Below are 13,783 nucleotides of genomic sequence, written 5' to 3'. Positions count from 1 at the left end.
ATTCTAATAGTGCCAAAAATAAGATAGCCCAAGAACTCTATTGCAAAATCTTGTCTGCAAAAGGAAAAAATGAAATGAAAAACATAGCATAACATTAACTTGGATTCCACAAGGCAGATTATAAACAAAACTTACAAGATTTTTCAGGTAAGCACCATCAAACACAATCTATATAAATGTGCTCTTATACTCTTACCAACCTTGAATATAATTAAATATAATTAACATGTTAATGGGAGCAAATATAGGTTCATATATTGAACTGAACCGAAATAAACAAATGTACAGGCTATAAAAATTATTATAAAGATGAATTGATCCGGAGATCTTAGTACCCTTTAATTTGTTACAATTTTCATATATACATTGAATATTCTCTACGCCCCTTTAACATTAAATCAAGAAGCAATTAATGGAGGTCTAAAAATCCGAATTACAAATAAGATAATCTTCATTTTCATAGTCAACAAAATTTGTTTTTGGTTTGCAGCCCGGGTATTGGTTCCTGTGCACGAGCCACCTGTTTGATGCACTGTACGTGAGACTTGTGCACACATAAATCCAGCTTCACAATTCATCTCCATCTTCATAATCCTCCTAGAGATGAAAACATATTCTGTAAAAAAAAAAAGTTATATATATATATATATATATATATATATATATAAATGGTGTAGCATCCTTGTCATCAGTTCAATTATTATAATTTGGAAATATTGAACCTATGTACCATTTTAGCATGATCGAAATAAATCTGTTGTAATTGATATCAAGGAGTTCTTCATGCCTTGTTAGTTGTCATCAACTCTATTTATCTTTTCTCTACTTCTCTCTCATGTTGTCCATTTATATTACTTATCATATTTAAATATTTTTATCATTCATCTCTCTTTCTAAAAAAACCGTAATTCCATTACTCATTACATCACCTATTTCTTTTTGTTTTTTACTATTTTCTTTTCTATCCCTCTCTTCTACACACACATCTCATTTCTTTTCCTCACACACACCTACCAAATTGTTTTACTCCTGTCACTTTTAAATATTCATAGTGTCTTTCATTTTTATAAACTTTGAAGTATGTTCATGATTCTCCATCACATATGATCGAGTTGGGAAATATTCAAGTAAAAAGAACTTGACTGATGAAACGTTGTCTTCTTGAAGTCGAAGATTGAAAGGTGAGACGGCAAAGAAGGGAGGTGATTCCTTTGATGAAGATTGTTTGAGGAGGAACTACTCCTCAATGCAAATTAGTAGGTGGAGTGTATGATGAGGAAGTCGTGTCCAGAACTGTTTGGATCAAGTAAATTTCGAGGATAAAATATCTTTTAAGGATTAAAATACCTTATCGCTACTTAACTCTTTTAAAAACACTTATTGTAATATTCGATAATTAAATTAACTACTACCAAGAAAAAAATAAATCAACGTAGGACATTTTTCTCTAACAAGTTACCATGTGTTTTTCTATAATTTTTTCTAATATCATTGAGTGTTTTTTCATATGAATCTTTATAGCATTTCAGTTTTGCTTAACCGATGTAGTTTTTCGCAAACACCGTTCTGTTGTGGTGGAGAAGCATGGGAGGGTTAAGATTCATGCACTCTTTTTCTCTCTTCTTTGTCTTCACCTTCTTTGGCACGCAATACCGTTTCCTGTTTAACTTTCTTTGGCCTTCCTTCAAACAATTATGAATTATCCTTCCAATTTTCAAAGTGTTAGTTTTTAATCTGTGAAATTAGAGAATAATACTCTGAATTTCGGCAATATCCTTTTTCTTCTATCCATTAAGTGGCATGTTCTATAATCAGTGCTTAATTTTTTTATTTTTAGTAAGAGAATTGATTCAGAGGAATTTGATTCCAGAGAAAGAGCATACACTAGGAAAGAAAAAGGCAAAACAAAAAGAGAGTGTGTGATAAATTAATTTGAAATCTTTCTCAAATGAGATTCCGAATGATCGACAAACAAAAAGGCAAAAAGGCAAAGAAAAATTAATTTGAAATTCTTCTCAAGTGGGTCAGAAAGGAAAGAAGGAAGGAGATATATGGAAATTGAAAATCAGGTGACTTGTTAAAATTAATTTCTAATCTCAATCATTGAAATTTTTTAAGTGTATGGTTAAAATTAATTCTTTTTATTTCTCATTTGAAATATCTCTTATATATAAATTAAATTTCTAGTTATATTTTTAAAAAAAATATCAATAACTAAAAATAATCTTATACTAGAGTACATCGCTGCTGAGCCAAATCCATCATTTTCATAGTGTTGGGGAATCTATTCGTTAAATTAAATACTAACTGTTAAGATTTTGTCTCACTTCATGAGACAATTAATAGTCAGTTAATTTTCAAACTTATCCTTTCTCTTGCTGAACTTTAGGTTTAAATTGTAAACACCGTTGTAAATGCTTTGGCCTTTAAGGGTATGTAGTATGGTGGACTAGGCAGACTTCAATGTAGGGACAATTTATGGGTGACTTAGGGTATTAATTAATATGTTTGTTACCTGAAAATATCTTCTACCTGTTACCTAAAACCAGCCAAACTGAATATGCCCGTGGTAGCAGACGCGTAGGGCAAGTATTAACCAAATCGAACTCCAAACAGAACAAATATTATATGTAAAAAATTATAATCCACAAAGGTTTTATTTATTAGGTCTAATGTATGGCGTGACTGAAATAATAATTAAAGTGATCAATTATCCAATAACTAGACAGTGCGAAATGATCCTCCATACTCCCAAATTAGTTATTGTTGTCGTACCAAGATTGCTTTTGAAGATAATCGATTATAGTCTTGTCCACCTGGAAAGCTTTGGTGAGAACCTCAGAAGAAATAGGCGGATTAGCTTTAAACAAAGCATTTGCAATAGTGATAGCTCCTGGATTTTGACTGCTAAGGCCAGCAATGGCAACAGCATTGCCATATCCCACATTCAATTGGAAATGAATCAGACCAATTGGGAACACAAACACATCACCCTTGTTCAGCACTTTGGTGAAGAGGCGATTTCCATCTTGATTGGAAGTCACAAATCCAACATAAAGAGTACCCTCAAGGACTATAAGGATCTCAGTGCCGCGAGGGTGAGTGTGGGGAGCGTTCAAACCCTTTGGTGCAAAATCTATGCGAGCCAAAGCTATGCCAAGCGTGTTTAGTCCCGGTAGTTGATCAACAAACACCTGAGTCACGTTTGAACCTACTGGGTTGTCAGTCTTCCCCGGTTCTACATGTCTGAAGAAATCTTCAGCTTTGACAAGCTTAGGGTCCTTGCAAAATTTCCCGTTCACAAACACTACAAATACAAGGCAAAAGGTCTTAATTAATAAAAATCATCAATCACAATAATTCTAGACAACGTCTATATATATGATGCCAATGGTATAAGGATTAATGTTTTTACATACCACCATCTTTTTCTTTGGCTGCCACACAGAAATCTTGCAGAGGACTAGGATCATAGGCAGAGACAAGAGAGGATGTCAAAGCCAAGATGGCAACAAGGAAGTACACAACTTTCATTGTTTTTCCTTAGTAATACACTCTTAAACAATTGTGCTATATGTAATTGCTTGTGATGATTGAATTGTGATTTATGTAGAGCTTGCTGATTGCTATTTATAAGTATGAAGCATTGAATTGGTTTGCATTTTATCTTGACCGTAATTAATTATTTATTTGATGAGGAATCATTCCTTAACAACTACATGCGTGCCTAATCAATGTGTAGACGTAGTAGTAGACGCTCTACAGGAAAAAGCAAGTGTTTCGGTATTACCTCGTCTATTTTATTATTTTATAATGGGAAGCCTTTTAATTCAATCACAGATCAGTTTAGACTGTGTCTCAGTTTAATAGACTTAGTGATAACTGTTTTATTAAATATTTAAAATATTACTTCATTTATTAACTAATCTTTTTTTAGCTTGAGGAACTGTTACAAGTTTAAACATGGTCACCAGAGGTAGTAGGTGGAAAATTGATATTTTATGAAGGGATTAGAGACTATTTCTGATTGGTCCTGTCCACAATTAATCAAAGACTCAGATTATTGCAACCCGAAATTATATTAATTGTTGGTGTCGTGTGACTTGTTTTCATATACAACTAAAGTAATCCAATGACATAGAAATGTTCGAAGATATGAACGTACAGCGGAATATATTAAATGTTAGATATATAACTTTTGACTTTGCACGACCTGCTGGAATTGCTTCGGGGCTTAGTTTTAATAAATAATTTCCCGTGGAGATAGAAAACTTTCAAACTGAAACAGAATAGTATTTTAGTTTTTATTTATTTTGGATAGGTAAACCCAACCTTAAAGGAAATAGTTGTAGTAGGAAATAACTAAGTCATTGAATTAATAGTCACCTTGTTTTTTTTTTTTATAGGACCACCTTCGTTCTTACATCGATAATGTAATTTTTTTAAAAAAATAAAAATTCTGGTTTAGTCTTAAATGTATAAAAAAGGTGATGATTACGTCCTACCATACAACTTATTTTCAAATTTGCCACTAAATTTTATAACTTATTGTCAAATTATTCCTTAAATTTTATAATTTAATGTTAAATTGGTACGCATATTATATCATAAGGACAAAATGATCCACAAAACTTAATGACGATACATAATTATTACACTTTTTTCACATTCAGAAATTAATTCAGAATTTTTGTTATTTCGGATATTTATTTATCACCGCTATACACTTTAGAGAAGAAAGTAGCCATTCATTCATCTCAATTTATGAATGAGTCCTGGATACAAATCAAGGGATACAAAGATAACTGAAGGAGGGATTTTTCTCAATCCTGGTACTCTTTGTCAACTTGGCATTATTCGATACTTGTTTTCTTGTCTAAAATGGAATCTTGTTTCCATTGCTTTATTTGATCAAGCATAACTTTTGAATTTTATACCCGATTTCAGGGTGTAATATGTCTATGTCATATAACTTTGAGAGAAATGCATGACAAGTACTCAAGGGGACTTGGTCCAACATTTTTTTTCCAAAAACACCTGTTCTTATATGGAAAAATTGACTTTAAAGATTTGGGGGTAAAAATATCATTTTAGAGGTTTGGTATTGCAAATTTTAATCAGTTACTGATTTTGCGGTCACCCTTAAGGGAGACTAATTAATCAGCCATCATATGTACCCCTTTTACTATCCATAAACAAATACACACCGTCTCATTTCGTCTTTCCCTCTATATCACTAAACCAAAGTCACTCTAAAATGTGAAAATGTTTTGTTTCCTTCAACATCACAAAACCCCCTCCCACTCTCGCCTTCAACTTTCACTCTCATGCTCCACTCTAGTAACCCTCTCGCACCCATTCCCATTTTGTATTATGGGTTTGGATGAATGGGAACCTGTGCCCCTTCTCATTCTTATCTTATGTGCCTCCACCCACCATAACCTCGCCCCAAACCATCAGCAGCGCATCAAACCGCAATTCTTCTCTCTCACACAGTGATTTTGCCACTAAAGTCATGGATCTAGTAGTAAAAGGGTTAGAGAACGATGATGAAGAGACTACGTTGTTTGTGTCTCTATCTTCAACAGCCTAATTTTTATAACCTCATCTTCGTTGTTCTCTTTCTTTATTTCTCTATTTCTCGTAATATCATGGTGCGTCGACCATGGTGCAGTTTCACATCGGATAAAGTGGAGGAGAAAATAGATGTGGAGACACTGAATCCATTTTGGTAAGCACTGAATCTAAATAATATATTTGTTGTTGCATGTTGTGATTATCTTGGAAGAACAACTAATATATCTATATAAGCACTAAATCTGACTCCATTATTGTTTCTATTATTAGGCATATGGGTTTCTTGATCAAACCGTTCGAACATCTATGTTTCATTTCCTCTTCTATTTGGGTTTTTACTACCCTGTTTTTGGTTTGTGCTTTCCATATTTCTTGTTGGGAAATATTTGAGAAATACTATTTAGATAGGGAAGCTTAGATCATAGAATGAGAAAAGATATCGCATAAATTGTTAAATTTATTGCAAATAACGAAATTTGGAATGAAAGGAGTTAAATACACTCTCAAGCTCTTTGAATGTAAAACATAAATCTCATTATAAAGGAGAAAACAACTAACTGTCCAACTAGAAAACTGTTAGAAAAGCAAATAAGAAAAAGAAAACAATTACAATTACAACACAAGCTATGTTAATGAACCACTAGACTGAACACTCCTTTCTACGTGGCTAGATAATCCATGAATGAAGTGGTATCAACTTTCTGGATTTCGAGCCTCTTCTCAACATGGATAAAGTGGTATCTGATGTCAATGTGCTGAGTCTTCTCATGATGGAATTGATCCTTGGCTAAACATATTTGATGCAATCCTCCCTGGGAAGGGACCAGTCACCAGAGCCATGAGCAAGAGGTTCCAAGAGGGTTGGACTAGAGCTGTTGAAGAAGACCATAGGGTTCTCATGAACCTGAAGGTAGATTTCTGGGCCCATGGGTCAAGGTTGGGTCCATTTTTCTTTGTAAATATTAGAATAAGTTTTCCTTCTTTTGTGCCTTGTATTTTGGTCATTTTAGATTTGTAGGGTCCCCTACAAATTAAGGGTACAAGTTAAGGGTACCCTATTAGTATAAAGTTTTAGCCTTGTATTTCAGGGCATTTTGAGTAGTCTTTGTAGTACGAACTTTTTTGTATTTTCATATATTTTGGCATGGGGGTGAGCTTAGCTATTGGAGGGGTGTGAGTAGCCCCCCTCTAGCTTCTCAAGAAAGCTTTCTTCCTTGCTTCCCTAGGAAGCTACCTTCCTTGCTTCTCAAGGAAGCTTCCCATGTGCTAGGCTATAAATAAAAGCATGCGTAACACTTGTCGTAACTTTGATGAATGAAAAACTTGTGAGAAACACTTCAAAGTTCAACTTCTCACTCTAATCTCCTTCAATTCCCACACCTCGCGCCCCCCCCCCCCCCCCTCTCTCTCGTATTCTCTTCCTCCAGTGAAGCTTCCTCTTTAAGCTTCTTATCCAAGCCACTCTCTTGGTGGTGAAGCTTCTCCTTCCATGGCTTATTCTCTAGTGGATGATGTCTCCTCTAACCTCGTCTCCTTTATCTTTCGCTGCAATTCCATGGCTAAAAATCACCATTGAAGGACCTTATTGAAGCTCAAAGATCCAGCCTCCATAGAAGCTTCATAAGCAAGCTTCCAACAAGTGGTATCAGAGCACAAGAGCTTCAAGTAGGTGCTCCTTAAACCTCCACTAATTTTCAGCTTTACTTTCTCCTCCATTGTTGTTTCTTCGTTTCTCTCCATGTATCTCCTCACGTGTCTTGTGCTGAATGTTGTTAACATTATTTTTTAGAAGTTCCACCGATTAAGCTTGCTATAGAAGCTAGATTTGATTTTCTATGGTTCAAATTCCTTGTTCTTGTTCTTGAACCATGAATTGTGTTGAGTTTAGGTTCCTTTGAGTTTTATATTGTCAATTATTTTGGCTGAAACCTAAACCATAAAATTCTTACAAAAACATTAAAGTAGAAGAAAACCTCAAAAATCTAGAATGACATATTCACCTATTGTAGTTTTGTCATAAAAGTCATGTCTAGTCATGAAACTTGTCACGTAAGATTCCTTATGTTGTGTTGAATTTTATTTTTCTTGTTTCTTTGTCTAACTCATTTGTTCATGAGTGTATGAAATTTTTTTAACCTATAATTTGATTTGAGTCAAATCTTGCATGTTAATTAGTCCTTAACATCTTCATGCATAATTCTTAGAGAGTCTTTGATTGTGAAGCTTTTCTTGAACTTTTAGGTTTCCTTATGATTGTGTCTATTGTGAATTTGAGTTTTAGTGATTGAATTGCTGGCTGAAATTTTGATCCTAAGTGAATGTTGAACTCCTAAAGCTGTGGTAAATAGGCCTAGTGAATTTAACATACATAGGAAAGTTGAAAGTAAACCAAAGGAAATCAATATACCATGCTTAAAAAATTCAAAGTCTGAAATCGCTGGTGCTGGCAGCTTGGACATACGAACTTATAAAAATTACTGGGAATTTGTCACTGTGAATTTTGAGCAGAATTTTTTACTGAATTTTCTAGGCATCTAGACAAAAATTATATAAAAAGAACCAAGTGATTTGGATAAAATAAAAAAAATCATACAAGTTGACAGGAAAAATAAAAAGAAGTGAGAATGGAAGTGTGCTTGTTGTTTTGGCTCAAAATTTGTTCCTTATGGAAAATTCATATAATAAGTAGAGGCCTAAATATGTTCTTGGTCCTTTTAAGTTTGTGTTTTTTGATATTTGGTCATTGTTTTCATTTTTCTAATTTTAGTCCTTATAATAAGTTTATGCTTTTCCAATTTTGGTTCCTATAAGTTTTTTGCTCATTTTTAATCCTTGTAAGTTTATGGTTTTCAAAAATGAACAAAATATCTTACAGTAGGAACAAAAAATGAGCACAATATCTTACAGAAACAAAAATTGAAAAAGAGCGAACAAGGACTAAAATTAGAAAAATGAACTTACAGGAACCAAAAAAACATTAATTTACAGGGACCCAAAGCACATTTAGGCCTAAAGTAGACTTGAGAATCTATTCAAAGAAGTTTAAACTATTTCTAGAAAGATGTTTTAAACTATTTATCTTTTAAAGAAGTTTTCAAAATTTTAATTTGTTACTAAATAAGCCTCTTACTTTTTTGTTATTAGTCTTCTTTTACTTTTTAACTTTCTTTTTCAATATCCCTTGTATCTCTCACCTAAAACAATCGTATTTGAGTCAAATAGGATAAATATGAACAAGAATTCCTTTTTAAAATATTGACAAAATAATTTACTGGAAAATTAAATTATTGAGTGACTAACGAGGGGAAAGAAATTAAAGGACCGATATCATGATATTTTTAAATGTCTAGATACCAAATATAATAACCATAGGTATGTACGTAAGGGTCATAGCTTGTACACCATTGGTTTAACCAATAATCAGGATGTGCCACAAGCCTTAAAACAAGTAGAGCATTCAATGTGGTTTTTTTCCTAGCCTAATCTGGCTAACTCACTGATTTAATGAGTTTGGTCCATGGGTACATCAAGGCTATCGTGGAAGAGTGTAATATGTCTCCCATCATGGGAAAGGATATTGTGTCTGTCAGATAAATTAACTTCATTTAAATATCAATGACTACTTTTTTTTTTTGTTTTATCATGATGTCCCTGTCTTTTTCCATTATACACTCTTTCTTTTTGTCTTCCTTCATTCCCTGCTTATTTTCTTATTTTCTTGATGTCTGTAATACCTCAAGTGAATCACACCGGAAGGAGAAAAATCCTCAGGCTGTACAGGTATGAGAATATACAGTTAAGGATAACTTAAAATGAATTAATTGATACAAATTATAGCATCAAGATGAATATACTTTTTGGTAGACTATCACATAAGAAGTTCATAATTAAGCATGCTTGAATTATTCTGCTGCTACAAAATATGATTGCTAAGAAAGAGCAAAAGGACTAACATAAGTTCCACGTTGCATTGGAGATTTATATACTTATATTCCAATCAGACAAAGTTGATCCATTAACTGAAAGGGCATCGATCACCCTAAAAAAAGTTATAGAAGTACATCACTATTGTTTGACAAACAAACCGACTGGACAACTACAATTCCACATCTTCCTGTTATCATCACTCAGATAAAAGTAGAATTGATAGTTATGAAGAACAATTTTTCATCCTTTAACAAAGTATGTCATCTACAGAAAAAGCAGAGTAGTAAGACAAGAAAACATAACTCAAGTTTCTGCATCACTGCCATAAGAAAATTAGTCACCAAACTTTTTTTTTTACAGAAGTCACCAAACTTTTCATTAAATAGCAGTGCAGATTCTTTCCGTGCCTGGCCTACAAAAACTTGTGAAAAGTTTACAATGTCCTCCTCTCTTTGTTTTCTTGCACACAGAAAACTCTGAAGTAGGCAACTTGCAACTTTCCGGTACATCATTAAAGAAGACCATCATAAGCCAATCTTGTAAGCAATAATCAAACTGACAACTTTCCAAAGCCAACTACTAAAGAGAAAAAAATAAAGAAATCATGCACTATTAAAATAGTGAAACTTAACTGGTTATATAGTTGCAAGGGTTCTTACATAACTCTGATTGGTTATATAGTTCCACATGAATTTGTTTCCTGAGACAGACATAATGAAACAAAGGGTTAGCACTAGGATAAGTTTCCTCTATCTTAGAATCTAAAGTTTCATACCAATTCAAAGTTCCAAGATCAAACAACAATATGGTTTTTCTTTATGCGAGTTTGCGTGGAGACAATTATGAATGTATTGCAAACCACTCACAGTGTGCCTGTTAGAATGTCAAAGAGTATTTTCATCATTTAGTTATTCTTTACCTCATCCATCAAATTAGGCACTTCATTTGTTTCGGGAGATTCCAAAAGGATTTTATCTCAATAAAAATTGGAATGCCAAAATCCTGAGATTCAGGTACATCTAACATCCTTGGAGTTTCCACAATTTCAAGGCAACCTGAGGATTGAGAAGGGATTAGGGGAGTGCCAACAGATTAAGGGAATTACACATTTTCATTTTATTTTGAGAATAGGAGTTGAAGGTCAGAGGAAGAACATGGAGAAAAACAATGTTAGTAAAGATAGAAGAGTTTATAAACAAAAAGAAAAAGAAAGGTGATCAAATCAAACTTACATAGTGCACAGTAAGTAATGGGAGATTCTCTCTGCCTCTGTACACAGTGTGCAATAAGTAAAGTATGGTGGCATTCTGTTGGAAAGGAAAACGAACTATGTCTTTTGCACTCTTTATGCTCTTTCTAACTATATACCTTGAAATTAAACAGAATATACTAGTATTAGTAAAGAGCTGAAGATAAACAATAAACAAAAAATACTTGCATAGATAAAATGGAAGAAACATTATTCTTGTACCACTTATAATTATTATGGAATGCATACCTTCTCCTTAGAAAACAGCCCAAATCCCTCAGTTTTACACACAAATTTTGTTTCACTTAAAAGTGTATTACTCAAACAATAGAATAAGATTACATTTACTATAAAAGTAAAATAGTGAAACAATTCTAATATCTTTGTCTCTAAGCATAATTTCTTCCAGAGAAGCAGTATGAAGAAAATTACATAATCATTAAGCTTCTAAAGTCTAACCTAATAAAAGCATACCTGCCAGCATCTTCAGGTTCATCTAACTCAAAAGCATCCAACTCAAATCTTTCTGGTTTAGTAACAGGCATACACAACGTTTCCACACATACTAAGCCTTCTTTGTTGACGACAAATTTGTTGATTTTGACGAGAACCTCATTACAATCTTCAAGCACATATTCAACCTTTTTATAGAATATTCTGATAGTGCCAAAAAGAAGTTAGCCAAGCACTCTATAGGATACAGCATCAATTTCTTGCAAAATCTTCTCTGCGGAAGGTAAAAATGAAATGAAAATAATGGCAAAACAATAGCATATATCACAAATCTTAAAATGATTTCACAGAAGAATAAACTCTTAAAATAACATCATTTTGTTGGCGGCTAATTGGCTATTCGCAATGACTGTAAGACTTCTCAACAATAATTGTTGTTGTTGCATACGATTGCAAATAAGTATATCTGCTTCCGGCCAAGGGGATTTTAATATCCTCCAAGGGACCTGTTGGCACTCATAAGTGGGATCTCCCTCTCAACAAGATTTTCTCCATATATGCATTCGTCAGGATTCAAACCCTTTACTACATGCTTAAGGGATTCGTGTCTAGTACCACTTGGATAAACCATTTCTTGGTACCAACAATAATTATGGTGAGCAGCTTGAAAGAAATCATGGGTACTATAAAAATGATGGTTACTTTGTAAAGTATTAAATGATTTGGAAATTTGGTGACACATTTTGTACCTTGGTAAAAAATTGATTCTCATTTACCAACAATATATTGTCTACCTAAATCTAATTCTATCTTGATAAGTTTCTCAAAATATCTAATACGTATGGATTCTTCCCCCAACTATTTAGCAAAGAGATGACTAGATCTACATCAAATCGATTAGTGTGGGTATTCACCATGTCTTTTAGTGATGATACAAATTAATCATGTAATTGTTATTAATAAATGAGTTAATTTACAATAACAAAAGAGGTAGAAATTTTACCTTATATAGTTAATCAAAGAAATCATGGTCGTTGCAGCTTGAAGATGTTTATTGGCCATGGTTAGAACAAACGATACGGCAAAGCATAAAAGAGAGGGCAAAGAAATATGAGACATGGTCAACGAATTCCATCTGAGTAGATCTGCAATGGAGGTCCTTGAATGGGGTTTTGTTCCTTGGCTCATGGATCTAGCATACACAAAAAAGATACAAACACGATAAAAAATAATTATAAAGTGTGGACAAAGTCAGTCTTAGACCTCTGGGTCTAATAACCTATTTGGTGAGAACAAGAGGAGATGATGCACTTTATAGTGTAGATTTCATGTGGTAGGAATATTGCAGGTGTTAGAGTGATACTAAGATGTAGATGGAAGGTGTGCATTATAAAGCTTTAGAAACCTACACGGCGATCCAACGGGACTAGCACAAAGAAATATAAATCGTTTGATTTGATGTTATCAACAACTCAGAATAATTTTTTTTGGCAATCCTCGTCTTTTCGAACTAGCCAATGGAATGTCATTATAGGTACATGACCCACTTTTTATTCGATGTATGTTCTTTCAATTTGAAATTGGGTTGAGATCTAGAGAAAACCAACAACTAAACTCACCCATGTAATGCACTCCATTTATTTAATGTGTTTAAATTATCAGTTCTTAATTTGAGATATAGTATTCTATTTAATGAGTTTCTAAAAGTATATTGTATTTTTCAATTAAATAAAAAGGTATAAATTTATTTTTGATTCCTAATAAATATCTAATTTTTGTATTTGCTCTTTAATAAACTTTTCTTTTTGGTTGAGTCCTTAATTAAACAAAAATTTTAATTTTGTCCTTAGAACTTTTTATAGTCCCTGATAAATTAGTAAATTTTGTTTTTATTTCCTTGTAATTTTTTTTCAGTTTTCTTAGTTCAGACTAAAAAATTCAGTAATTTAGCAGGGAGCATACAAAATATTTGCTAATTTATAAGTGGTAAAACAAATTATCAAGGACCAAAAATAAAATTATTATTTTATTAGGAAATCAATGCAAAGAAAAAATTTATTAGGGATAAAAAATATATTTAAGACATTAAATAATATCCAAAATTGATATGAATTAATTCTTGAGTGTATTTATCATTCACTGTTATGTATAACAAAAAAAAAGAAATATTTTATTATAATTTGAATTAAAAATATTTTCTGTGTTTGAATACCATATAAATGTACATATATCACAAATTTCAAATTAAATTGATTAATTAATGTATTAAAAACATACTAAATCCATTTATTTTGACCTGTTGACAACATGATTCCTAGGATTGATAATCTTGATATTGGTACATTTTGCATAATATTCAAATGGGCTATTATGTGTTTTTGGGCATGGACTGAAGTTGGTAGGGCCCTCAAGTCTTGCAAACTTACTATTTAAAAGTAGTTATATAAATATAACTAGTTTTGTAGTTATAGGTATTTTCAATAACTTGATTTTTACATAAAAATAGTTGTAAAGTTAACTTATTTTAAAGACTGGCATTTTAAAATAACCTACTTCACTCATTTGTCATTTTCGTTT

The 13,783-nt window shown here is 32.6% G+C and overlaps 2 protein-coding genes across 2 annotated transcripts; both read right to left on the bottom strand.

Moving 5' to 3' along the window:
• Window positions 1-2,624: 2,624 nt before the first annotated feature.
• LOC114404594 (germin-like protein subfamily 1 member 7) lies at window positions 2,625-3,608 on the bottom strand. The gene is made up of 2 exons (XM_028367488.1): window positions 3,420-3,608; window positions 2,625-3,307 (listed from the first exon to the last, which is right to left on the bottom strand). The coding sequence occupies exons 1-2, from the start codon at window positions 3,532-3,534 to the stop codon at window positions 2,757-2,759; spliced, it is 666 nt and encodes a 221-aa protein (XP_028223289.1). The 5' UTR covers window positions 3,535-3,608; the 3' UTR covers window positions 2,625-2,756.
• A 6,528-nt stretch (window positions 3,609-10,136) lies between these two features.
• Window positions 10,137-12,759, bottom strand: LOC114404593. The gene is made up of 5 exons (XM_028367487.1): window positions 12,210-12,759; window positions 11,228-11,410; window positions 10,737-10,872; window positions 10,424-10,559; window positions 10,137-10,204 (listed from the first exon to the last, which is right to left on the bottom strand). Exons 1-4 carry the CDS (start codon window positions 12,392-12,394, stop codon window positions 10,524-10,526), a joined length of 540 nt encoding a protein of 179 aa, XP_028223288.1. The 5' UTR covers window positions 12,395-12,759; the 3' UTR covers window positions 10,137-10,204; window positions 10,424-10,523.
• Window positions 12,760-13,783: the final 1,024 nt, after the last annotated feature.

Source organism: Glycine soja, unplaced genomic scaffold (genome assembly GCF_004193775.1).
Source record: "Glycine soja cultivar W05 unplaced genomic scaffold, ASM419377v2 tig00104557_1_pilon, whole genome shotgun sequence".
In the NCBI taxonomy this organism is placed as follows: domain Eukaryota; kingdom Viridiplantae; phylum Streptophyta; class Magnoliopsida; order Fabales; family Fabaceae; genus Glycine; species Glycine soja.
The sequence above is the reverse complement of the archived record's forward strand: the minus strand, read 5'-3'. Positions and strand labels throughout refer to the sequence as shown.

Bases quoted from the DNA above. Each gene is read 5' to 3' on its own strand.
- LOC114404594 (XM_028367488.1), bottom strand. From the start codon at position 3,534: ATGAAAGTTGTGTACTTCCTTGTTGCCATCTTGGCTTTGACATCCTCT. The intron at 3,308-3,419 runs GTATGTAAAAAC...TTGTATTTGTAG, and splicing joins AGCCAAAGAAAAAGATGGTG to TGTTTGTGAACGGGAAATTT.
- LOC114404593 (XM_028367487.1), bottom strand. From the start codon at position 12,394: ATGAGCCAAGGAACAAAACCCCATTCAAGGACCTCCATTGCAGATCTA. The intron at 11,411-12,209 runs GTAAAATTTCTA...TGGCACTATCAG, and splicing joins TCTTTGATTAACTATATAAG to AATATTCTATAAAAAGGTTG. The intron at 10,873-11,227 runs GTATGCTTTTAT...TTTAATTTCAAG, and splicing joins GAACCTGAAGATGCTGGCAG to GTATATAGTTAGAAAGAGCA.